The sequence below is a fragment of the Ostrinia nubilalis genome, chromosome 1, assembly GCF_963855985.1.
Source record: "Ostrinia nubilalis chromosome 1, ilOstNubi1.1, whole genome shotgun sequence".
NCBI classification, from domain to species: Eukaryota; Metazoa; Arthropoda; class Insecta; order Lepidoptera; family Crambidae; genus Ostrinia; species Ostrinia nubilalis.
Genome location: NC_087088.1, coordinates 4,849,736 through 4,876,228, shown reverse-complemented (window position 1 = coordinate 4,876,228; position 26,493 = coordinate 4,849,736). Strand labels below are relative to the sequence as shown.

General features: G+C 37.0%; 1 protein-coding gene across 1 annotated transcript; it reads right to left on the bottom strand.

The window, feature by feature from the left end:
* Nucleotides 1-45: 45 nt before the first annotated feature.
* On the bottom strand, nt 46-22,167 carry LOC135087638 (prolyl endopeptidase). The gene is made up of 16 exons (XM_063982380.1): nt 22,000-22,167; nt 19,657-19,758; nt 16,553-16,776; nt 14,925-15,112; nt 13,936-14,018; nt 13,270-13,412; nt 11,925-12,084; nt 11,202-11,321; nt 10,875-10,955; nt 10,195-10,380; nt 9,276-9,389; nt 8,629-8,777; nt 7,279-7,491; nt 1,769-1,908; nt 933-1,123; nt 46-286 (listed from the first exon to the last, which is right to left on the bottom strand). The coding sequence occupies exons 1-16, from the start codon at nt 22,141-22,143 to the stop codon at nt 221-223; spliced, it is 2,304 nt and encodes a 767-aa protein (XP_063838450.1). The 5' UTR covers nt 22,144-22,167; the 3' UTR covers nt 46-220.
* Nucleotides 22,168-26,493: the final 4,326 nt, after the last annotated feature.

Sequence of the window (26,493 nt, the reverse complement as noted above, 5' to 3'; positions counted from 1 at the left end):
CAATTGTTTCATTTAATGTCTACTACCATAATTAAAATGACCAAGTTCAAAAATAAAAACAAGGTTTTATTAATAAAAAATAGTAGCAATGCGTAACAATATCACCAGTCTTATCTAAGACCCAGAGGTAATCATCAACAGACTGTGGTTGCGTTTATTTACATAATACTATTTCTGTTTATCTCATTGTAATACTAAATCCGATAATATGGCAGCTGGGTTACTTCACGAATTTGAGTTTTAGTGCTTGTGTTATGAAGCACAAGATGTCTGTGTGTTCTTCAATCTGAAAATAAAACGGTTTCGTTATTGAGAGTGGATGGTTTTCTGTCGCCGCATTTCTTTGTAGCAAGCAGATAAAGTACGGCCAACGAGAAGCGATACCAAATGTAAACAAACCCAATATCATGGTCATTAGTAATAGTAGGGGTGCATAGCTTTTTAATAGTTAGATTACATATTATAGTTCCAAAATACTGAACTGTCCTATGCATGACATTGACAGTGGGGCGCCACCGTCAATACCGGAACGCTGGTTCCGATTTTTGCCATGTTGGAAACCATATAGTTGAACGATGGTAGCGCCACCCTGTCATTGAGTTTGGTGGGACAGTTCAGCGTGGGTCATCTATAGGAGCAGCACGGGAGGGGTGACATTGACATTATGACGTGACAGGGTATACAAATTTGAATTCTCCTTTGACCGTCACAAAATCACCCCCTCAATACCTCAGGCTCAGTTAAGCGTTTTACATATAGTTATGGTATTAGTGTCGATGGGAATGAAGATGTATGTTACCCACGACACTACAGGCTTGGTAGTGCAGAAGGGAAAAAATATTCCCCACGACACTACTGGTAGTGTGGTTTGGTAGTGCGGTGGGTCAGAAGGGAGACCTATAAATAGGCAACTGAATAGTTGATATACTCACAATCTTAGCGGTGGGCTTCCCTCCCCCGTGCCCCGCCTTGGTATCAACTCGCGCCAGTAGAGGGCGCGCCTGACGAGATGAAGCGCCGGCGGTGTGCTGCAGTGCTGCGATGAACTTCAGCGAGTGAAGCGGCACCACGCGGTCGTCGTGGTCCGCTGTTAGCACGAGCGTCGCTGGGTACTCGCTGTGCTCTGGGGACAGAGAAAGATGTAAAGAAAGGTATTCGCTACAAACGGGATAAGGCCGAGTTGCACCACAAAACTTTAACCGTAACTTTAACAAAAAACCGGTGATTTTAATATGGAGTTTGACAGATTTTTTATGTTTGTTACAGTCAAAGTGAGATAGATGGGGCATCCCAGCATAAGAGGTGTATGTAACGAAAACTTAGCTGATTCAAAAGGGGCAAAATTTTTTTTATAACTTGAAAGAGGCTATTGTTTTAGTGCTCACCAATTGGCGCTACTGTAGACTAAGATAAATCACTTGCTAGTTACGAAACAGTGGCGCCAACTGAGCGCTGAAGCGGTAGGAAGTCCATCGCATTTGCACTCGCCAGAATGGCGCCACTGTAGGGTCATTTCAAGCCAGTGGTGCTCTTAGGAATTTACCGAGGCGAGGCAAATGAAGCGATTCTATTGTTTTTTTTTATTTACAAACACATCCCTCGCTATGCACATCTCTGGTGGAAACGCAGCCTTAAGTATAAAAACGATAAACCCCCATGTGAGTAATTACAACGATTTCTCTAAAAGAACAAAATTCTAGCCCTGGAAGGCCAATTTATTGTCAACTAAATAGTAAATGTTTGTTGTAGCTTGTCTGACTTCGCTTACCGTCATCGGGCGGGTGTATGTTGTGCAGCGGCGAGTACTTGAGCAGGTTGTGGAAATGCGTCTCGTTGTCAGAGCTGCCGTAGTCCGACACCCACGCGTGCCCGATCGTGAACTTCTGGAAGCGCAGCATGTCCAGCACGCTGCGAATAGATATAATAAATAAGTGTCCATTAATACGCGTACTCTTGCTTTGTATACCTTAAATGATAATTATGCTGAATAAAGACATTCTTATTCTTAAAACCTACACCAAAAATATATTTCTGTATTGTCACACATGTTCTGATAAATAAAAATATCTTTATCTATTAATCAAAATAAAACATCAGTGCGATTCCTTAGTTTACATGCACATCATCCAAATCAGTTCAGCCATATAGAGCCGGAGGCGCAACAAACCAAAATTGTCATATCGGAGTAATCATTTACGTGGGTTATACGGTTTAGTGCTCGCGACTGTAATTAGACTAGGCGCGGAGGGATCTTTGTCGCCGTGACAATAAATCTGCCCCTTTTCATCTTTTGCACCTTTATTTATAGAGAAAAAAAAAACTTTTGCGGATCTAGCGGCATATCTGCTCCTCTCGCTCGCTCAAAGTTGACTTTTATAGAGGATGTGGTGATAGCATCGTCCTTGTTAAATCATAATTATTTGTTAGTGTCCGACCGAATATAGATTTTCAGCCGAAAACGGAAACGAAAACGAAGCTTCGGCTGCAGTCTCATTTTCGGCCGAAAACGAAAACGAAAATGACCTTCAACTCTCAAATTTCAATCTGAAATTATGTAAAAAACTTTGAAAACCGTTAATGTTTTGACCAAAAACATAATGACGTTTGACAGTTGATTTTGATAAGGATTGATTAAAGAAAACCGGCATTAAGGCTTGGTATTTCTGCTAAAGTAGGTATTTCGCGCTGTCAAAATCTGCGCGCGCAATACTTCGCAGAAGACAGCGCGCCAAAGAGCTCTCGCGGCTACACAGTATAGAAATACGCAGTTGGTTAGGTTAGGTTGACTTCCTTCCGTTCAAGCGTCACACACACAGCACTTTCTAATACAAATCATAATTATCCAAGTGATACAAATTAAAACAACTTTCAAAATTTTTGGGAATATATTTTAGAATCGAATAAAATAATATAGAATATAACTGCCAAAGTAAACACGGTTCAAAGAGGCGTGGCGTCACCTGACCTTCCGGAAGTTCCGCGCCGGCTAAAAGAATTTCAAGATTACGTCACCCAACCTATCGGTAGATCCTCGGGAGCTTGAGCGATTGGAAAAACATTTTATGATCAGTTATGTTACTCGTAGTAGCGATTATTTAGAGCTTGGATAATAAATTATAGTTGTTGCAATTCACAAAGCTTTGCATGTGGTTAATTACATTAATCAGTACACGCATCAATTTTGTTCAGTCTTTTTGTTTATTAATAAATAAAAATATCATACTAAAATTGCATACATATTTGTTTGTATTGGTCTGGGTGTTTTCTTTCCATAATTTATGTATAACGTATGTACGGGGCTCTGTATCGAAAATCACTATGAGCAATAAGCATCACACACGGTTACCTGGAGTGCATTACCGCAGCAAAAAGCTTGCCATCTTAAATGAACGGTATAATATCGAGGTTTCGTCAGTACAGTTGCGAACAAAGGTGTTTGTGTAGTGTAGTTGAGTTGAGAGGTCAGATTATTGAAATAATAAAACGAACATTTTATTTTTTAAATACATTTTAAAAATAATTTACATTACAGATAACAATGAGAGGATTCTTCTATCTTGCAGTTTAGACTTTTATTACAGACCTCAGACAGTATTTTTGGAAAACTTTTACGCATGGTGGAGGAAGGGACGCTCTAGAGACTCAAGTCTAGAAGGAGTCACATGAACTCCAAGTTTTAAATCCGTTGACATTTGCTGCATCTGCCATCTTTTTGGCTAGAAGATTCTTCTATCTTGCAGCTTAGACCTTTAGCTACAGACCTTAGACAGTATTTTTGCGAAAATTCTTACGCATGGTGAAGGAAGGGACGCTCTAGACACTCAAGTCTACAAGGAGTCACATCAACTCCAGTTTTGAATCCGTTGACATCTGCTGCATCTGCCATCTTTTTGGTTAGAAGATTCTTCCATCTTGCAGCGTAGACCTTTAGCTACAGACCTTAGACAGTATTTTTGTGAAAATTCTCACGCATGGTGCAGGAAGGGACGCTCTAGACAGTCAAGTCTACAAGGAGTCACATGAACTCCAGTTTTAAATCCGTTGACATCTGCTGCATCTGCCATCTTTTTGGCTAGAAGATTCTTCTATCTTGCAGCTTAGACCTTTAGCTACAGACCTTAGACAGTATTTTTGTGAAAATTCTTACGCATGGTGGAGGAAGGGATGCTCTAGAGACTCAAGTCTACAAGGAGTCATATGAACTCCAGTTTTAAATCCGTTGACATCTGCTGCATCTGCCATCTTTTTGGCTAGAAGATTCTTCTATCTTGCAGCTTAGACCTTTAGCTACAGACCTTAGACAGTATTTTTTATTATTTATTTGTGTCAGTGTGCTCTTCTAAAGAGTGTAAGACGATTGTATGTAGGTACTATTAAAATGTAATTTCAACTCATTGGTTTTGTCTCATATTTGAGGAATGTACTATGTATCATGAGTAGAGTCTTCGTTTAAAAGGATGCGAACGATTTAAATTTCAATAGGTAGACAGAATTGATAATTTTTAATTATCAAAAATTTAAGCTTTCTCCAGTAACACTGATATTATTATACTGTGACTCATCAAAGTCATCATTGTCAAAAATATTGACAAATCGCGAACTGTCACGGCCAAAAAACTGACACGCGTCCGTCCTCCGTAAGCGCCACCGCGCGACTGATTGAGATTGTCCAAGCCGTCATGGACGATTTTTTCCACATTTTTTAACATAGTAACTAAATAAGACGCAATATAAAAATTTCATCCGTTAAAAGCCCTCAAGATATTTCTGAACTTTAGTTTAGTAAAAGATTTAGAATCTCAAATCGCTTATTTTAAAAATAAAACCATAAATAGAAAACGAATAGAGGTAACTTTGGGAATTTATTCTATCGAGTCAAATTCATCAAATCGTGTTTCCATCCGTTAATAGCCCTAGAAAATATCCTCAACTATGCCCAATAAAAATCTTAGCCTTTAATTTTACTGTTTAGTACCTCAAAAATCAAAAATGAAAACCTCATTTTCGCCATTTTCTCTGCTACCCGGCCTTAAAACACAAAAAATTTAATCATGCATTCTTAGTAGAATATTATATCCGGTGTATATTGAAATATTGGGAAGTAAAGAAGAAATAAAGGGTGTCCAGTGGGAATTTTTCAACTTCAAAAATGAATACAAATAAATTAATGTTTTTTTTGTTATTTATTACAAATGCAAACTGGAGTTTAACAATGCGAATTGAATTTTTTATAGGCAATGTCTTAGATGATGCCCGTTTTACTATAGGCACTCTCACAGCCGGACCCTTACATTCGCAACTATGCGAGAGCAAATCGCGCTAATAATTTTCCTGCAACTTCACGGCGGATATTTTCTCACAGAACCTGAATTATTTAAGGATTGTTTGCTGTAAACTATTGACTTGAGATATCCCCACAAGAAAAAGTCGCATGGTGTGATATCTGGTGACCGAGGCGGCTAGGGTATGTCCCTGTACTTGCTGATCATTTATTTGAAAAAAAATAATAGGCCTCAGTGTCTCCATCGAGGTAATCTCCGTGTGTGGTGAGACACCTTCTTGCTGAAATAGAGTTACGTAGTTGACTGGGATGCAGTTGCAGTTGTGGTATCAGACATTCATCGATCATTCGACAATACATTTCAAATACTTATTGCTCAACTGCGAACGCTCTGTAGGCTTCCGACCAGTGACTCATGGCGTATTTCAAATCCGCATTAGACTCTATTTTGAAACAATTAAAGTTAATGAAAACTCTTAGGTTTTATTTGTATTCAATTTTGAACTTGGAAAATTCTAGCTGGACCCCCTTTTCAACGTAACCTCACTTCACAACTTCAAAAGAGTGTGACAATACCGCGTCCGTTCAAGTCTGATTGGAACCATGAGTGCACCAGATTCACTCCCGAAGATATCGGAACGATAAACGTCACCATCTTATTCACGTATTTCTGATATTCGGTTTGGCCGAAGCTTCGGCTGGTTTTTGGCCGAAAACGAAAATATGGCCGAATGTCCATTTTTTGGCCGAAAATGGCCGAAAACGAAAACGAATATTCGGTCGGTCACTATTATTTGTACTTTTCAACCGACTTCAAAAAAGGAGGAGGTTCTCAATTAGACCCGTATGTTTTTTTTTTCTATGTTTGTTACGCGATAACTCCGCCAATTATGAACCGATTTGAACAAATCTTTTTTCGGCGTATATGTAATACCTCAAGGGTGGTCCCATTTAAATTTAATAATAGAAAAAACAACCCCCAAGGGTGGAAAATTGGGGATGAACTTTTTTATACGCAATATCTCCGCCGATTATGAACCAATTTGAACGATTATTTTTTTGTTGAATAGGTATTATCAAAAGGGTGGTTTCATGCGAATTTGAAGAAAATATTTCACCCCCAAGGGTAGAACTTTTATTTAATTTTTAGTTTTTTTTTGTGTTCACGCATTGAAGTCGGTTTTATTTTAAAAAAAAGTTAATTATTAATTATGACAACTTTAGTGGTCCATTGTTTGAATTTCTGGGTGGAATATGCTGTCAAAGATCACTGACCCCACCGCCAGCAGACCGCCATTAGAGCCGCCCTGTATGGTCAACAGCTCGGGCCGCGAGTACTTCTCGCGGATCAGATACTCGGCGGCCCACATAGGTCACGTCGTCGAACACGTTCAGCTTATTGAGCAGGCGGCCTCCCCGCTCCATGCACCCGCGCGAGTTTTAGCGGAGGCCTTTAACAACGACTCTAATGCTAGAAGTTCTGTGTAGTAGATTGCTAGTTCACTGACCCCACTTGCACGATGGCAGCGCCGTAGAGGTCGGGCCGCTGGTTGATGCAGGCGGCCACTAGCAGCCCTCCGTTGGAGCCGCCCTGTATGGTCAACAGCTCGGGCCGCGAGTACTTCTCGAGGGTTAAAGTCCGGTCAACGAACACAGAATTTCTTCCAATGACCTCAAGCAATATCCTTAGCGCTCGCACGTAATTATATTTCTGTTGCGCTCGGACACTCACTGAGGCCGCCCGTCGCACAGTCGCGACAGCAATATAATTACGCGCAAGCGATAAGGATGGGTAGCTTGCGGTCATTGGACGAAATTCTATCTGCTCGGCGACCGGACTTTAGATACTCGGCGCCCGCTTGGAAGTCGTCGAACACATTCCTTCTTATTGAGCAGGTGGCCTGCCCACTCCATGCACCCGCGCGAGTTTTAGCGGAGGCCTTTAACAACGACTCTACTGCTAGAAGTTCTGTGTAGTAGATTGCTAGTTCACTGACCCCACTTGCACGATAGCGGCGCCGTAGAGGTCGGGCCGCTGATTGATGCAGGCAGCGACTAGCAGCCCGCCGTTGGAACCGCCCTGTATAGTTAGCAGCTCGGGCCGTGAGTACTTCTCGCGGACCAGATACTCGGCGGCCGCTTGGAAGTCGTCGAACACGTTCTGCTTGTTGAGAAGGCGGCCTGCGTTGTGCCACCGTTCGCCGTATTCACTGAAATAGATTGTTTATTAGTGAAAGGTAGTTCTTTTCTATTTTCGTTGAATAAATGGAATACGCGAAGCTGCTTATAAAATTTTAACATTTCCGTCAATATATATTTTAGAAATAGTACTGTTTGTTAAGGCCAATCCGTCACTTTTTATTCGTTTAGAGGATGTTGTCAGTCGCAACCGACGCGACTACTCAAGACTACGGATGCCCCCCTCAAATTCAGCTCTTATGAGTAAAAGTATATTATGTATGGCACCTAGAATTTACAATAACATCCCCTTAACAATAAAAAAATTAGAATTGTATGAATTTAAAATGAAGGTTAAAAATTTATTAATTGAAAAATGTTATTATAATCTGACGGACTTCCTAAGTGACAAATTTTGATTTACTTCTTAATATTTTTTTTTCCATTTAATCTGATTATGCAACATTGACTTTAAACTTTAATTTGATTTGATTGATTATGCAGTATTATTGTAATTGATATTTTATTTTTAATTTAATTTGTACACCGCAAAGGTACGACATGTTGATACCATTTTAAATGCTGACTTAACACCTTATGTACACATGTTTGAACAAATAAATGTATCTTTATCTTTATCTGCTTTTATTTGAGGCAGTCACTGTGTGATAACCGACAAAATTCGCCCTATTTTTTATTTACATGGTCTATCTTCGCACGTGGCGTTAAAAATTTTAACAGTTTATGTGATCACATTGAAGAATCATTTTTCAGTACCATAATCGGGGAAAACATTTCACTAGTCGATTAGCAATGACCGCGATATGCGAGAGAACATTCAACGCACGTTTCTTTTGGCAGCCGCTTTGTGAATACGCTCCTATACGCTTTATGCTGACTGAAGATTTTTATTGGTCGATATATCGACAGAGCTGTCGATTAATAATAAGATTGGGTTACAAGGATGACGTGACTGGTGAAAGCGAATAAACCTTAAATTACAAGATTACGGTGGTGACGTGTAGAGGTGAATCCATAAGTTACACGGTTGCCTTGTTGGCAGGTAAAAGCAAATGACGCTTAATTTACGTTGCTGTGTGGTAGCAGCTGTTTAAGAATGCTTGTACAAGGTTCACATGGCGGTAATAACGTAATGCTATTGAACTCACCCGCCGCCGCGAATGTTGGGGATGGCGACAAGGCCGCGCAGGTGCTGCATGAACACGAGGCGCGTGACGCTAAAGCTCGGCTGGATGTTGATGTTGAAGCCGCCGTAGCCGTACACCAGCGCCGGGTTCGACCCGTCGCGCGGTAAGTCCTGGAAACAATACAATGGCCGTTTCATTGCGGTCCCACTATTGTTTTTAGATGGAGTCGTTCTCAAGTTGAGCAGACGTAGTGTAGGACGTCTATCTGGAGAGATGGATTTTTTTTAAATGAAAATGCTAATTTCTGAAACTTTTAGTCTGTAATAATGGTATCCACTGAAAACCAGCCTCATGGCAAGATTTGCCCTTCACCTTGCAGCCCTGCGGCTTTTTCAGCAGTAGGTGAGACTCTCAGCTTTAGAATTCAAAGATTTGTCCTACTAGAGTAGAGTAAGAGTCCTAGATATTTGTCCATGATTTAAGATTAACCTCTTTCGGATATTTGACAGGGGGTTTAAGACTTGAAGGACTAAATCTTAACATCAAAAGCAATTTTTTCCAAAATCATATACCATACACTACTCTAACTTTGACAATATCAATTTATTGAGAGCCTCATCTTTTTATGTAAAATATAGGAAATCTCGATAATAACTCTCATCACTCACCTTTTTGGAAACGATAAACATAGGCACCTTGGTGCCATCTTTACTTGAATAGAACACTTGTTTAGCCTCATACTGCGATGCGTCGAATCCTTTCACTTTTACTTCTCTGAACACCTGGAAAATAATGAAAATATCTATTTCATTATTGTGACTAGTATTCAATAATAATATGTTAATTAACTAAAGCCTGGTTATCGCTCGCGTGTAATTATGTTGCTGTCGCGCTCGCACACTCACTGTGGCCGCCCGTCGCACAGTCGCGACAGCAATATAATAAACACGGGAGCGAGAAGGATGGGTAGCTTGGGGTCATTGGACAAAATTCTACGTGCTCACGGACCAGACTATACATGCCCTAATTTTTTAAATACGTAGTTGTTGCAATAGCAACAACTTGATATACACTAACTACACAAGAAAGGTATACTTTTTATAGTACCTAACTAGCTAATCAAAATAACTAATCAGACCAGGTAATTACAGAGACTTGCCACTTGCTTTTTTCACAATTTTCTGAAATTAAAATATTTATTTAGTTGACAAAACGAGATCGTATATTTATTTGAATATAGGATTTTTTTTCTTAAATTAAAAAAAACGAATACTAAATGTACAGTCTCATACGTTCGAGCGTATTTGAGACCGCAGAGGCAAGACCCTACACAACAGGAAGCAAGTTATTTATGACGATCATTGTGGTTGCGTCTTAAATCGATTACCTATATTGTAATATTTATTCTATCAAAATAATTTACATATTAGTTAATCGAATTATTTTTGAGACCTATCCTATCCCTTTATCACAAAGAAGTCAAGAAACTACTGGATCGATTTGTCAAATCTTTCACCATTAGAATCTTACATTATTTCTCATGAATATAGGCGGTACAAAGTTTGTCAGATAACTTTATTTACCCACCGTAGGCTCAATGGGCGTCTTCTTGAAGTCGACGTGGTAGATGACGCCGGGCGTGAGGAAGGACATGAAGTGGTAGAACACCTCTGATTGCTCCTTCTTGCCGCTGAAGCCCACGACTGAACCAACCGCTAGAGGGAACTCTTGGAGGAGCGCGCCGGTTGATAGCGCGTGCAGTTGGAGTACACTCTGAAATTGAATAAAAAATACCACATATACAGGGTATTAGGTAAATGGGTATATGAGCCGACACTAGCCCATGTTAACATGGGCATATAAATGGTATGGTGAAGTCAGAAAGAAGAACGGTCATCTGTGACCCAGACCCGACAGAAACGAGACCTACCTCAGTTTTTTCGTCATGTCTTAATTAGTTAAATTATTATATATTTTTTATATTTGAAATCTATGTATAACACCAAAATATTACCATTTGTTTTTGTTCAGGCGTTATACAAAAACTAATACAAAATGCCTATTTATCACCAAAATTGGTAAATGTATGTACCTAAATGTCTATTACAGCTGCTATGGAATGTATCTAGGTGACCTGGAGATACAGCCGGATTATACAGGGTGGTTATACATACATATACATTATACACCGTGAATTATCAGTATGTGTCTCTCATCTAGAAATGACTTCAATGTTTATAAAATACTTTGTGTTAGAACATACATACCTTCACATCTCTGACGTAATGTATAACGAGTTTGTCGTTGTCGACGGCCGAGGCCCAGTCCAATACGTCACTCGGATGCTCCTTTAAAAAGATAACAGACCCATTTTATTATGAACACCGTTACGGAAATAAACTTTTAAATTTTACGTTACTTACAAAACTTCGTTTTTATTATTTTAGTAATTTTGTAAAATGTTTAAAAAAAGTGAATAGAAAATGTAAAACAAATAAAATTGAAGGTTGAAAGAATTGGCTATAAAAATGGGAAATTGAGATTTGAGAAGATATTATTACAATACAATACTGTAGAACTCCTTAGTACCTTACCGGTATCAATGTTTCCCAGTGCTCCTCGGCAGGGTTGTTGAGGTCAATCTTGATGAGCCGGTAGTTGGGCGCGTTCTTGTTGGTGCGGAATATGCACACGGAGCCTTCGTTGGTCACGTACTGGAAACGAAACGTGTTTGTTATGTCAACGTTGTAACGTAATCAGAGTATGTACGTGATTTTTTGGAATGTTGAGTTTTGGCCACTCAAGCCGATTGGAATGCCAGCGCGTGTAGAGTTAAATTCATTTTTTTAAATTTGCCATCACTTTACGCTCTAGGGCTCAGGGGGCTAGGGTTCAATCTGTAATTTTAAATCATCATCATTTCAGCCATATAGGATGGCCACTGCTGAACATAGGCTTTCCCCAATGATTTCCATGACCGGTTGGCCACGGCCTGCGTCCAGCACTTTCCTGCATCGAAGGTCGTCGGTCCACCTTGTGGGTGATTTTAAATATTTAAACCAATCGCATACCACTATCAATTAATACTTGTGTGACGTTTCACAATTCAGTAATTGTAATCACGGCTGGAAATTTTATCTTTAACTTCTTTTCTACATTCTTTATTTACATAGAACACGTAACACAAATATTTGTATTGTACAGGGATCGAACCTTCAACCTCTCATGGCAGAGGTCGAGGGTTCTACTACAATGTAGTTCAGTTCTTCTTCTACAACAAATAGATTTTTTTATTTAAAAATACAAGCGTAAAGTACCTCGTAATCCGCCTCAAACTTATGCACGATTTGCGTGAGCGGCAGCAGGCCCGATATGTCAGCGTGTTGCGACAAGTCGGCGAAGAATAGCAGGTTGTCGCGGCAGTCCTTCACTGGAGACACGATCAGGTAGCGACCACAGTCCGTCACCTCCGCACCGCTGTGAAATAAAGTGAAGTTATAAATATAGATCGTTTCATCCATGAAGACGCGCCCCACCAATGTTTGGTCGAGCGGGGTGCGGGGAGTTTGATCCGAGTTGTTTGTTGTTTGGAGTTTGTGCGTGTGCACTCATGGATAACTTAGCGTGTGCCGATAACACTCAAACATTAGCGGAAGAATGGTGGGGCGCGTCTTCGTGGATGAAACGATCTCTATTAACCAACATGAGATACAACTTCTTTAAAAATACACTTCTTGCTCTAAAGCCCTACTTTTTTCAATTTGTTGTAAAATTTCATTTTTAGCATTTAGTTTTTTAGGAATTTATCTGTCAAATAGTCGCCAGAGAACTAATTTAAACTTTATGATCATCATATCTAGAAAATCTAACCCTGAGACATAAGGAGCAACACTTAAACGTATCTTTTAATAGCATAGAAATTATGGAAATCTATTATCATAGATTAAAATTCAAATCAATTATTTGCATAACACGTGTGGGTTATTTTAAAAGGTGGTAAACATGGTTACTTATGGTACAAAGAAATAATATGCTTATTACAATACTACTATAATTACATTAAACTTTGTAGTCTAACTCATGTCATACTATGATATATCATAATATTCTACGATATACATACTAGTATATGAAAATGATTTACTCACGGCTATAATAATAATGTACATTGCCCATAAATAATCTTACAATACATCGGTATTTTACGAGAACAAAGGTAAATACATCAAAGCAAACTCATGTTTTCTCAAAGTAAAAGTATCTACAGTAATGTACATAACCAGAGAAGACATACGAGCGTTTGTCTTGGCCCTGGATGTGAGTTTGAATATCTCTGTTAACGAGAAAAAGATAACGTTAGTTAATACTGAAAAAATAAACTAGAATACTATCTAATCTACTGATTCATATAAGTAAGGGCTGATTTTTAATCGTCGGATAACTTTTGACTGAGGAATAAGTTTGGCACATCGACTTCGATCGATTTTCCAGTTAAAAGATACTTATGTAACAGTTGAAAAATTATCCCTTTTAACTAAATTCGGAGAATAAAAAAATGCTGTTTTCCAATGATCACTAATCCAGTTAAAACTAGCATGTACTGGATAGAACTGGTTTCTAACCGGTTCATAACTGGTTAAATCTGTATTATATCAAACTCACATTCTCCATAGGGGTTCTTCAGGGAATTCTACGGTGATGACGTCTTCCGACTGGGGAGTGTTCAGCCGATGGTAACACAGTTTCTGGTCGCGGTTCACTTCTGTCTCAGAGCCGTCCGTTTTGCCGGTTTGCTCTGGATATCGCTGGAATAAAATATTACAACAGATGAATATCCTCGAAGTTTGAACATCTCACAAAGCGCACTTTAGTTTCAAACCAAGCAAAGTTACCGGTATGTGACAATATTTTTTGGTACAACTCATTAATACAAATTCTGAATTGATTTGGATTAAAACTAAATCGTTAGTTTTGAAAGTTCAACTTTACCCTTACCCTAAGATTTAGTAAAAAAATAAATACATCAGTCAATGATGTCGCTCATAAAGATCTGATACTACGATGTCATACGGTAAATTACTGTATTTTATTAATCAAAACGAAGATAATTTAAACGCAAAGCACGATCAATTATATTTATGTTAAGGTCATATGGAAATAACTGACTGGATGTCCTTTCTAATGCCCCTTAAAACCACGTGAATTAGGGTCAAAATACGTCGATGTCGTGCCGTAAACACAGTTTGCATATTTATTAGAATAGTTATTTTCTATTAAAGGATAAGGATATTTGCTATAAACAAACTATGTACTTGAAGGTATACTCACAGAGTAAAATAATCCTTTGTTATCTTTAGTCCATGACATTGAAGCGAATTTAACTTTCTCTAAAACTTCTGGATAATCTTTACCTGAAATCAATAAAAATTGGATTAATTTTCTTCATCTTTATTTTCTTCGTCCGACATAAATACATCTTGACCAACCCGGCTTATCATACTTTCCCAATCACAGAAACATTACCTATTTTAACTTTTTTTTATTTCTGCCTGGGAATTGAACCTTGGGACCAAGAGCGTCCAACTTTGTCCATTAGTCCACGTAGGACATTGCAGAGTCATCCAAGGTGAAATTCTTTCACGTACTTACATACGTAACAAGTAACAACACATAAAAATACGTGCGCAAGCGAAGAAAACATCCAGGACACGTAGTGTTTTCCGGCACAGAACTACATCAGCGTCATTCGAAGACAGCATTGTTTTTGTTGTTTGTTACGATGTTGATTTGAATCGTCAACATAATGTTGCAAGTCGCAACATTGTCGATCATATTTGCCATGTTATTTACACGGTATACATATTGCTATTTAAATGCCAATCGTTTAGGTTTAGAACTAAGAGATTCTATGATGTAGATTGTAGAGGGTCACAGATTGGTTCAATTTAGAAAGTTATCTGAATGTACTAAAAGAGGTTGAGCATCTGGGTGTGTTGAAGGAAATCGCCATCAATATAATCTAGCTATCTGCAGTCAGTATCTATTGATGAATAACTGAATAGCCCTCACGAGAAAGCACCGTCTACTAAAATCGCAACCTATATCGTACCCTTTTGCGACACGTTAGGCGCTAAACACATTGAAAACTCGTTATTGTGGCAACATCTGTAAGGTGTATAGTGCAATGGAGCCACTGGCGGTTAACTTTTAAGCGAGTGGAACCAGTAAACCGACTGCCTGAGCGCTAAAATCCCTTCTTTCATTAAGATTTCCATTGCTTATAAACTTATAATCTACAGCACACTGAAAACTCGTACCTGTGGCAACATCTTTAAGGTGTATAGTGATCCAGTCGGAGCCACTGGCGGAGAGCCCGTAAGCGAAAGTGGCGCCATCTTCCGTGAACCGGCTACCCGAGAGCGCTATCGTGCCGTCCTCGGATAAGGTGTTGGGATCGAGAAACACTCGCGGCTCGCCGTCCAAGCTGTCTTGTACGTACAGGACACTGAAAAAAGAGTAGAAATTGAGAATTGGACATACTAGTGGATAAGCCTAGGCGCAGATCATCGACTTTTAGTTGGCCGATAGTTGGGTCGGGCTGTTAATCAGTATGGACAATGGACATGTATCAAAGTGCGTACATTACACCGATTTGGTATCTGCCGATTCAATCGGGCCCAACTATCGGGTGACTAAAAGTGGGGTCTGTGCCTAGGCTAAATTTTGGGGTTGCTACACACAATAATAATTAATCGGATAGCCGGACATTACAATATAATTTAGATGATTGTAAGGGAAAAACTATACTATTTATATCCCAACAAGAGCTTCACGCTTCAGTCGGTGCAATGCTATCGCTTCTTCAAGTTAGCCTTCGAGTAACGAGAATACCGGCACGCTAATACCCCTTACTAATAAAGGATACACGCGCGTAGAACAAATGTTTAAAGGGACGTTTAGTATAGAAAGAAATGTTACTTTAAACAACTGTTCAACGCATGTGTAACTTTTTATTAGTAGGGGGATATGTTTTGCAAACCTTACGGAACACGTCACACGACAACTAAGTGGTATGTAAGGTGTACTCGTAAGTGTACTCCATCTCAACAAGCTTTGTTATTATCAGCCATCTATAAATAAATACTCTCTCCGGCCAATAAGTACTGTACCAGCCGGCTATCATTGGACGCAACGAAGTGAAAGTCAAACATTGGCTTTGGAATCAAACGTTGGCGTTACAGTTACTAAAAAGCGTACATATCTCGACCAACATTGGCCACGAGTTTGCGCTGCGGGAGCCGGTACCGATTACGTAGATAATGCCTGCACACTGACACTAAATTGATAGTTACGTGACTTACAACTTTAATTAACCGCACGGGTCCAATAAACATTTATTACGTTCAAAATGCACTGTTTAGCACGTGTGGCCGTACCGGTTTTGCATTATTCCGTGATTATGCATACTACATATTTGTTAGCTGGAACAAAGCCATCGCGGTTACTAGAAAAACTTTGATTAATTCCCAGCATGGCGTTTAATATGATTAACATTCAAACATATTATAGATAGGTTTAAGGTCTTTAAAAAAGTTACTCCAGTATTTCGGCCCATAACTTTATTGGTTTGAAACTTTTGCAAGATTGTCAGTCTTTTGGTGCGGATTACTTCTTTTTTCATCAATATTTCAATAAATATTCTGTAATGTAAATGCCACTTAGAAAAGTAGCAGAAAGTAAGCAGCAGAAAAGTTCTCGAGTGGCGACAACGGGCCGGAAGACATAGTGTGGGCAAAACTAGGTGGACCGACGATCTAGTGAAGTTTGCGGGAAGTACCTAGATGCGGGCAGCGCAGGACCGGTCGTTATGGAAATCCTTGAGGGAGGCCTTTGTCCAGCAGTAGACGTCGAACTGAAACGAATGCTGCAATGTAATACCACTTACTTCTGATTCTGAAGTCCAGTGTTCTTGAAGAAGAAGTACCGGTCACCACGGCGGAAGGGACACGAGTACTTGGGGTAGTTCCACAGTTCGGTTAGCCTCTCGTTGATGTCCGCCTTGACGGGGCACGCGTCTAGGTACGGCCGCGTGATTTTGTTCTCAGCGTCTATAAACTCTTTGGTCTCGTTGGAGTCTGGGTCTTCCAGCCAGCGGTATGGGTCTTTTATCTGTGGGGTTTATGTCATTTTTATTAGAGATGAAACGGATATCCGGTAACTATCCGGTAGGCCGGATATCCGGCCTAAATTTACTATCCGGCCGGATACCGGATAGTGACTCACTATCCGGCCGGATACCGGATATTAAAAAACTACGACAATTTCCTATTAATAAAATGAAATACATTAATCTTTGAGGTAAATATCAATAAAATGGCTTATAATAATGACGGCTTTTATTTAAAGTTCAAAGAGTTACAAAAAAGCCATATTAAGGAATTTCAAAAAACTTAATTTCTTTTTCTGGGCTATTCACTCTAATCTAACTAATGCATAAATAGTAAATACCTATCTGTTAATGTCGAAATATTGCCAAATAAAATAGACGATCTTTTTTTCACTGATGGTCTGATGATATAATGCAGTTCAGTCAGATAACGCAGCAAGTAAACTAATTTAATTTTCGCTATTCAATCACACACTCACGATGGCAACCGAAATCGCCCGAATTGTCTGCCCCTTAGACAAGTGGCAAAATCTGACATTCTATTCGGACGGATTCGATTTTCGAAAAGTGTGACTAGTCTAGTCTACTTATTAGATACACTGATCGCGTTCGAAGCGCCTTTGCGGCGCTAAACTCGTCACGACATGTAACGAGACAATGGGCCAACTATCCGGCCGCCGGATATCCGGCTATCCGGCCTAGCAGCTGGCCGGATATCCGGTATCCGGTATCCGGCCAAACAACTATCCGTTTCATCTCTAATTTTTATACACAGACAAAGCAAGAGGAAACCTTTTAAACATTTTTGTGGTGTTATTAATTGGCAGTTCAGACAAAAGTCCGCACTCCAAAACGATTCTGAGCTCGATTCAATTTCGGTCATAAGCCTCAATCAAAAGCCTCAATCTGCAATAATGAATCGAGAAGAAACGTGAAATGTTTGAAACTAATTTTGTAAACATAAAATAAATAAACCTAAATCCAACAATTGCTATAAATGAATTATGTATACGTAGTTTTTACATTATCAACCATTGTAATCGATCGCGGTAGTTTTTGTATGTCATCGATGTTATTTAATTTAATGCACCAATAAACTTACATAATAAGAAAATCAAGAATGAGGAAAGGAGGTCAATGTCGCAAAACGTCAACTTTACAGTATTTTTATAATAAAAAAATGCAAATGAGTACAAGGTTCAATAAACCTGTGTCAATGACCGGTATGTGCATAATAAATGAGCTATCAAAATAATAACTAGTTTAGAATACTAATACATACAATAGGATAACAGGTTTCTATAGTCCCATACTAATCAAAATTATCCTCACGTTGGACGAAAGTCCAAAGTTCTGTAGGGACATGTTATTTTGAACTACTGTTAACCTGCTTGTAATTTTACCAGCAAGAGGGTAAAGGTTTCAATATCCGAATCTTATGACGAAGGCACACTGATTGCGCGCTTTATGACGTAGGTACTCCTAATACTATACACTATTGCAGGGGTGGCCAACTTGATTAGACATAAGATCTACTGTTTACTAACGAAACCCTGGGCGATCTAACACTTATATACTTCTTGAAATCTTAAATGGAACAGCATAGATCGACCGGTTTGCCACCCCTGCACTATTGTAAACGAGATATTTTTTGAGGATTGAAACTTATTACTCCTTCCCGCAAAAACTACAGGACAGATTTTGATGAAACTTACACGAAAATAACACGTAGACTATATTTTTTTCTTGAGCTACTTATTATCGTAATCTACAGTCACTAAATCGCGTGCAGCTAGGTTAGGTAGTACTTAACTAACCAATTCATGGTTCGTTATTATTTTAACGGTGGTTTATCAACTCATTTTGTTTAATAATAATTAACATTGGTTTAGGTAGGTTGAGTAGCAGAAAAAGTTAGTATTATCCTTTAAACAAAATGCCCAACATAATGCAAAGAAGTAGAGAGGTGAGCGACAAAACATTACACGCTATAAATTTTGGAACTGAACTTTGGAACCAAAAAGGAGAAGAAAATATTTTTTGTTACATCTCGCTCGATTAGTTATTGTTTATTATAAAATGGTTCTGTAATCCAGAGTTCAGCTTTAAACCTTTTATGACTCAGCGCGTAAGTTTTGGGAGAATGTAGAATTTCATACAAGTTATTTAACGTGGTATGTAAAATTAATACAATTTGATTACAGTTAAAATAAATAACAGCCTATTCATTGGCAGATCACACATACAATGACCCTAAATATGCAAGTACCGTAAGTAAGTTAGCAAATTAGTATGGAAATCACGCATACGTTTGCGAGCAAGCGTACCTACGCGATCAATATTGATAATTTCATTGAAAATGTGAAAACCACGGAACAAAACATTCGATTTAAGGTTTATGCAAGTTATTTGAATTGTGTTTTAGTGACTTTGATCGAAATTTTAATGGGAAAGCACTAAATGCATATTCACTGCTTATGTTTAAATAAAAAAAAACAGTAGAATAAGGGCTGTGTCTCTTAAAAACTAGCTATAACAACAATAATAACAACGTAAAAATTAAACAATCATCATGATACACTGAAAATTATTTTATCAATCGTATTGACCTTTCAACAACAAGATGATAGATAATGATCTATCTTGCGATTAGCGAGATCTAATTAATTAACGAAATTAAACGTCGCTATTTTGTCCCTACTACTTGTTATAAGATCTGGCTGAAGTCTCGTGGCGAGGTACTAGACTCCATAGTAGTCATCGATGACTGTTTCAGCTCAGCACGCTTCTGGGTATGATCTATCTTGCGATTAGCGAGATCTAATTAATTAACGCAATTATGGTCCCGTGTTATAAGTTCTAGAGTAGCGTAGCAAGTATACCTTGACTCCATGGTAGTTGTCAACGACCGTCTCATCTCTGCGCGCTTCTGGGTACACGAAGCTCATATTCCTGGGTGCGGACGACGTCGATGCGCAGGCGCACTGCAACAACGCACACATTGTAACACACGCATAGTACGCACGCATGGCGACCGCGCACGCAACCACACCGAAACAAACTGGCGGCCGCGCGCGCTTTAACTGCTTATATCGATACCAACCGTGGTGAGACATGAACAATCCTTCTGCTGAGCACACCACCTGGTGCATGCCGAATCGACGGACATTATTTTTCACTTTCAGCACCATCGGAATTCACTGACAGTGACAAGTTTTTATCTTTTTTCAGCGTCTATTCACGACAGAATTGTCACTTTCGATTGCAAAAAGAAGAATTTGCTTTGAAAGTATGTAGGTACAGTCCGCTATAGAAACTAGATTATTACATACTCTGTGGATTCACCAATGTTGTTGCTAGGGTGAACAACTCTGAAGGGGTTCAAAGGACCAGATTAGGACATTTTCTAGTACTTACGCAGTATCGAAGCTCGAAAAAAGCAGATAAAAAGGAAGAACTACGAGTGACTACCACTACAAATAAACACGTGAATGGGTAAGCTGTATAAATTATACCCACCCACATGTGTCAATAATGATAACATCTACAATAAACTGCAAGTGAAAACAGATAAGGATTTTGTACACTTTAGCTTTAGCCACATACTGGAGCCCTTCAAGTATGATAAAAGACAAAGGCGATAATTAGAAGATTTATTTTCAAAATTTCAAATGATTTTAAAGCAAATTTCCATTATGATATGATACATGTAGGTACCACATAACAAAATGCACTAAACTCTATTTTTTGATGCATTGCAGATGTCTTAATGACAAATGCAATAACACCTGTGTCATTGACAGACCAATACATAATAAAGATAATAACTGTTACACATACATACATAAAAGGATTCTTCATTATGATTGCTTCTACTCATGTAACAATATTTCAATAATACAATGTGGGCTTCTAATTAAATATGTAATTATTTTTTCTCTACTATACATTTACACTATCTATTGCAAATTGCCATATTGGACTTTTTTTGGTGAGTAAAATCATGTTTTTTGTAATGTTTATTGTTTTTTGAAATTACAATATCAAAACATTCTTAAGTTTAATTATAATTTTAAACAACTTAAATTCTTTGTCTTATTACTTATCAAGTATAGATTTTGCACATTATCAAAAGTTATTATGCCCTTGGAAGTCATTAGAAAAAAATCAAACAATTAATAATCTGCCTTTGTATGAAATAAATCAACTGTTTTTCTTAACTTTATCTAACCAGAGACAAAATTGTGGTTAGCTGTGTAAAGTGGCTATTATTGACTATAAAATGTCATTACCTGTTACCTGAGCTGACTGTACCTACTATTCTACGTCATAATCAGTATTATTTAGGAACAATGTAAATTTTATTTATAGAAAATCAATCATTTTTAGACACCGGTGCTTGTTTTGGATTACATTTACCTACCTACTTGGAATAAATTAATGTTCAGTAGTGAGAATTCTAATAAAATTGGAGAAGAATAACTAAACACACTGGCAATGGACACAAATGGCAAAACAAGGGTAAAGTAAACAGATAATGTGTCTGACATTATGGTACTCAGCTAACTTTTAAAAGGTGCCACTTGAATCTCAATGATGTATTGTTCTTTTGTGCACAATAGGCCAATAAATGATTACCTGCAAACTGTTTGATATTGCAGTCAGGCTTAACAGCTATTAGAATCAACACTTACTACAAGAACTATGCTTTATAGGAGTTGCAAGAACTTTCTAAGGCACTACACTGGCAACAATTTTGTAGGACAAAGTTGTACTTAGTAGTGGTACGTACATTTACGCACAAGGATACTTAGCTAACAAATAGAAAGCAGGCTATGTAACCCAACCTGTTTATAAGTACTTACATACACTTTCAACTGCTACTACTATCTATTACACTGTTCAACTATTTTTTAAACAATAGTTCAAATTAGAATCTTGTTGGAATCAATGATCAATCAACTTTAATAGATGTTCAAGGCTCACACAACTTTTAATTAATAAATAGTGGGTAACAACAACCTATCAGGAGGTTATCAAGAAACTGATTTGAAGACACTCAGAGAGTTTAAATACAACGTTTAGATAGCGAACACTCGCAAACAAAACTGTGCAATAAATCCACCACGAATGCTCTCTGAAGATTCAAATATTGATAAGCAGGGCAACTGTGCAAAATTGCATCTTGTATCCAAATAACCCCACTACACTGTATAAAAACTTACCAAAAATTTGTTGACTTGATTAAAACCAGCTGCACGATTAACGTAGGTAAATAATTTGCGATGCTTTATCGTATTTACATTCGAATTTGCTGCAATACGGCAGTGATTAGCAAAAAAGCGACGCACCGCCATGTAATTTGACATTTCTCAAAAGTGTTGCCACGTACCAAATAAAGTCACTATTTGAGTATATTTTGGCAGATTACACGCCCACATAATTCTCTACTTTCACTTTCAAAATTCATTAATTTTAATTTACATACATTACAGGTTAATAATATAATATCCAATAATATCAACTAGTAAAAATGATAATACTTTTAATTTAACCGAAAGCATTATTGTAAAAATGAAACAGTTGTGTAAAAACAGAATATTGATATTTATCGTTCGTTCGTTTCGTTTCAGCCAAATGACGTCCACTGCTGGACAAATTGATATTTATCAATTGCATATAATTTGTATTACATACTTTTATTATTACTCACAATTATTTAAACTTTTAAAACATTTCATTGAAAGTTACCTATTTGTCTTTTTGATGGTTAATTTTAGATTTTTTAGAATGGTATTACAGTTACGTTCCGATTTATGCAAAGTGTGTTTTTAAACTATGAGGATTTTTTTATTTTTTTAGTATGGAAACAACAGAGTAATAATAATCACCCTTTTGGCGGCAAAGTAAAATATTGTTTGCGTCGGTTTGCACCCTGCCAGGGTTTTATAAAACTTCAAAAACTTGGTTTAACTACTTAATATTATTCTGTGGTTTAACCAAAAATAATAATGTAATAAATAAATAACGGCGCAATAAACATGAATGAAAGATTTTTCTAATATGCAACATGATTGCTAAGTATAATTTCCGCATTCGTGTGGCGACTGATCTTCCACTTTCCTCTCTCCTTGAGATTGAAAATCATAATCAATAGATGGATTTTATTGAGATCGAGAAATAAAACAACGAAATAGGTAAGTGTCGTTTATTTACGATTAATGGTCAGAGCGCGTCCTACGAGCAACGAAACCCGCCGTCCGTTCGTAAGGCACTAGTCGAAAAACGGACGCACTGGCACTCAAAACTACGACGATCAATGAAAACTCTAACGGTCAAAATTAACATCACATCTATCCATGAATTGCCCAACTAGAGCTCATAAATGACAAAATAATAGTACGAATTTATAGTAGGGTAAAGGGTATAGTTAGGACATTAATTTTGGTCTTATATGAACACTACAAAAATATAATCCTATTTTCTATACTGATTACCAACAAAGTATGTATTTTACTCGAGTTTAAAGCAGTCAATACATTACATTTTGGCATTACTCCGATATAAAACATTTGAAGATCGTCAAAGACACAACGTCAAATAAAAACAAAACTATAAAAACGCAAAATTAAGATTAGGTTAACAATAAACAAAATACAGTCGATTCAATTAATAATAATAGCTCAAGAATACCTACTTGGTTTTTACTGTTTTTAGAAAAACAGAAACAAAATTTGTTTGGGTATGAAATAAAAATTCGTCACTTTCTCTATTGTTCAATTACAATAACCTTCTCCTTTTTTGAAGTCGGTTAAAATATAATGTTACTACTGCTTTTCACTCAAGTATAATCATAATATTCATTAGTTTTAGGGGCATTTCACGCGAAGCGGACAGCGAAAATCAAGTCAGGTTTTGGATTTTGTTCATATTTGGATTAAATGTACTGCTATATGACCTGAATGGATGTGCATCATTATAATTTTTTTATGAAGCTTAGTTTATTTTTTATAAGCGTTCAAAAAATTGGTAAAATTTTAAGAACAGATTTTTCAGAAGCTATTCTACTATTATTACATTTGATTAAAAATAAACTAACTATTGGACTTTTGAGAATAAATAACTGTGTTTCTTACTATTTACTACAAATTTGAAATTTCTTTTTTGTTCACATAGAAAACCGGAAATAAAGTTTTAAAATCGAATTTTTCAAAACTTTGGTATTTTTAAAATTTTTAATTTTTATTTTAAAATATACCTAGTAGTCTATAAATAACGTGTGTAAAGTTGTCGAATGGAGTCTGTATTGGTTTTTGATTTAGACGCAGTACAGTGCGAGCGCGCCGCAATGAGCGTCATACTGGCTATCGACATTTGGCTACTGTATAAAAATTATTTGTTCGAAAATAACTGAAACGTTAATATTGTTGCATGCATACTCTTAAACAATTATAATTTTGACTCGGCGAACTTTGTACCGCCTAAAAACAATGATTGTTGGCAGTACATTTAATCCAAATATGAACAAAATCCAAAACCTGACTTGATTTTCGCTGTCCGCTTCGCGTGAAATGCCCCTTTAATAATTTGATTGAACCCAATATAGATATGTAAGAATTTACTTCATGATATTTACAATGGTTAAAACTATACAAAAAAATAAGAATTTGGTTCTTTTAGGAATCGCTAGATTATTATAAAAATTATGACGTATTAGCATTATTCATAAGAGATTTTTTGATGTATTGTCATAAATACTGATTTATCTGCATTTAAGTCATAAGAGTCAGAAAAGAATAACAAAGTAAAATTTTATTTCGATAATATTTTTCATTACAGATAACGAATCGATATAAAATTTCACATTACATTCCCTTTAGAATTTATCTTATAGGTATTTTGAGAATAGAATAAGAATAGATTTATCACATTTTATACATTAAAATTGTTTAATTAGGAAATATGTATGTACTGGATGAACAATCCGCACTTTTTGAACAAAGATCAATCGATATTTTGTAATAATTTTTTACTTTAAATTTTTTAAACCATATTTTATTAATATCATAAAAACTAACCAAGTAAACGAATATTACACGTATGACCGTGTGTTTCGATCAACGTCCAAAACGTACAGTATGTACAGAAACAGAAGCTGACGCAAATTACAATGCATAGCCAGAGAAAACTTCAATATTTTACATAGTCACATCTTGTTCCCAAGAGTATCTCTCATTAATATGTTGTCTATTCATTTTTGAATAATCTTTGTTGATTTGGATAAGTATTTATGAGTTCAAATCCAAAGTTACACACATTTTATACCATGAGATTTAAGATTCAAACGCTCAAACGGGCTCGGAATGTACGCAACACGCCATTAAATGTACTACATATTAAGACAAAATAGCAAGCTTTAGACAATTATTTGTATGTTTAGAACAATAGCCTTAAAACAAACTTTAATTTGTGGTTTCAGGCGAAATTTGCAGTACAAAAATACTTAACACTAACGCGACACGACACTCCACATCACATTGGTGTGCAAAATCTTATAAAAGCATGTGACAAAGTAAAGATTGCAATATAAAAATACGTGTTTATTAATTATGTAATCAATTCAATTAATGCCATTCGTATAATTTAAAATGTCTACACATGCTTACGAAACTATTAAAATGGCAATACTTAAATACGATAATTTATAATTAAAAAACTTTGATGGGTTGATACTGACTTAACATTGTGTGCCACCCATATAAACACTACAGACCTACATATAAAAACTACTTCACGCGTTCAAAAGACTTCTTGATTTACCTTCTATGCAGTTCTTCTAATTTTGGTCAATTATTTAATACACATGTAAGAATCTTAAGTTAATAATGAATAATTAAGTTCAAATGGAATGGTTTTATACAAAAATAATACTGTTACTTAGCCAAAACAGCTACCAATAATCGAAACAATATGTAAGTACCCTTATTTTTCATAATATTAAATAAACTATAAGCTTATTATTTAATTCTAAAGGAACATTCAGCTACGTCTATAAGTGCAATTTGGCAAGTGATTTTTATCTTTAAATGTGAATTTTGCTTCCTTGACTAGATACAATATCGAATTTCAAAATGAAAATAAGCTTATTTAACCTACACAATCATAAATGTTTTTGGATAATAAACATAAGAGTGATATTGAATATAGTCCGGTCGCCGAGCACATAGAATTTCGTCCAATGACCAATGCGAAAAATGCGATTGTGCGACGGGCGGCCGCAGTGAGTGTGCGAGCGCGACAGCAACATAATTAAGCGCGAGCGATAAGGATGGGTAGCTTGGGGTCATTGAACGAAATTCTACGTGCTCGGAGACCGGGCTTTAATTTATACATACAAAGCGTTGTTATAACTATATTAGATCAGTACTTATCAAACATTGAGATTTATTAGAGAGTTTCGCTATAGCTTAAACCTAAGATAATTTTAGCTCGTTTTCTGAGTCGCTTAAACTTCGACACAAACTCAAGGCTAGATTTAAGCTTGCAATGGATAAGAACTAATTTATGCTAGACTCGAGTTTTGTTCCGAGAATTTAAACAATATCTGATACTGTTATCTACAACAATAAGTAGGAAACAAATACGACTCCATTGGAAACGTGGGATAGCGTTTCCGAATTGTCCATAGGTTTTATGTAGCAGCCTTTTAAAATAATTGC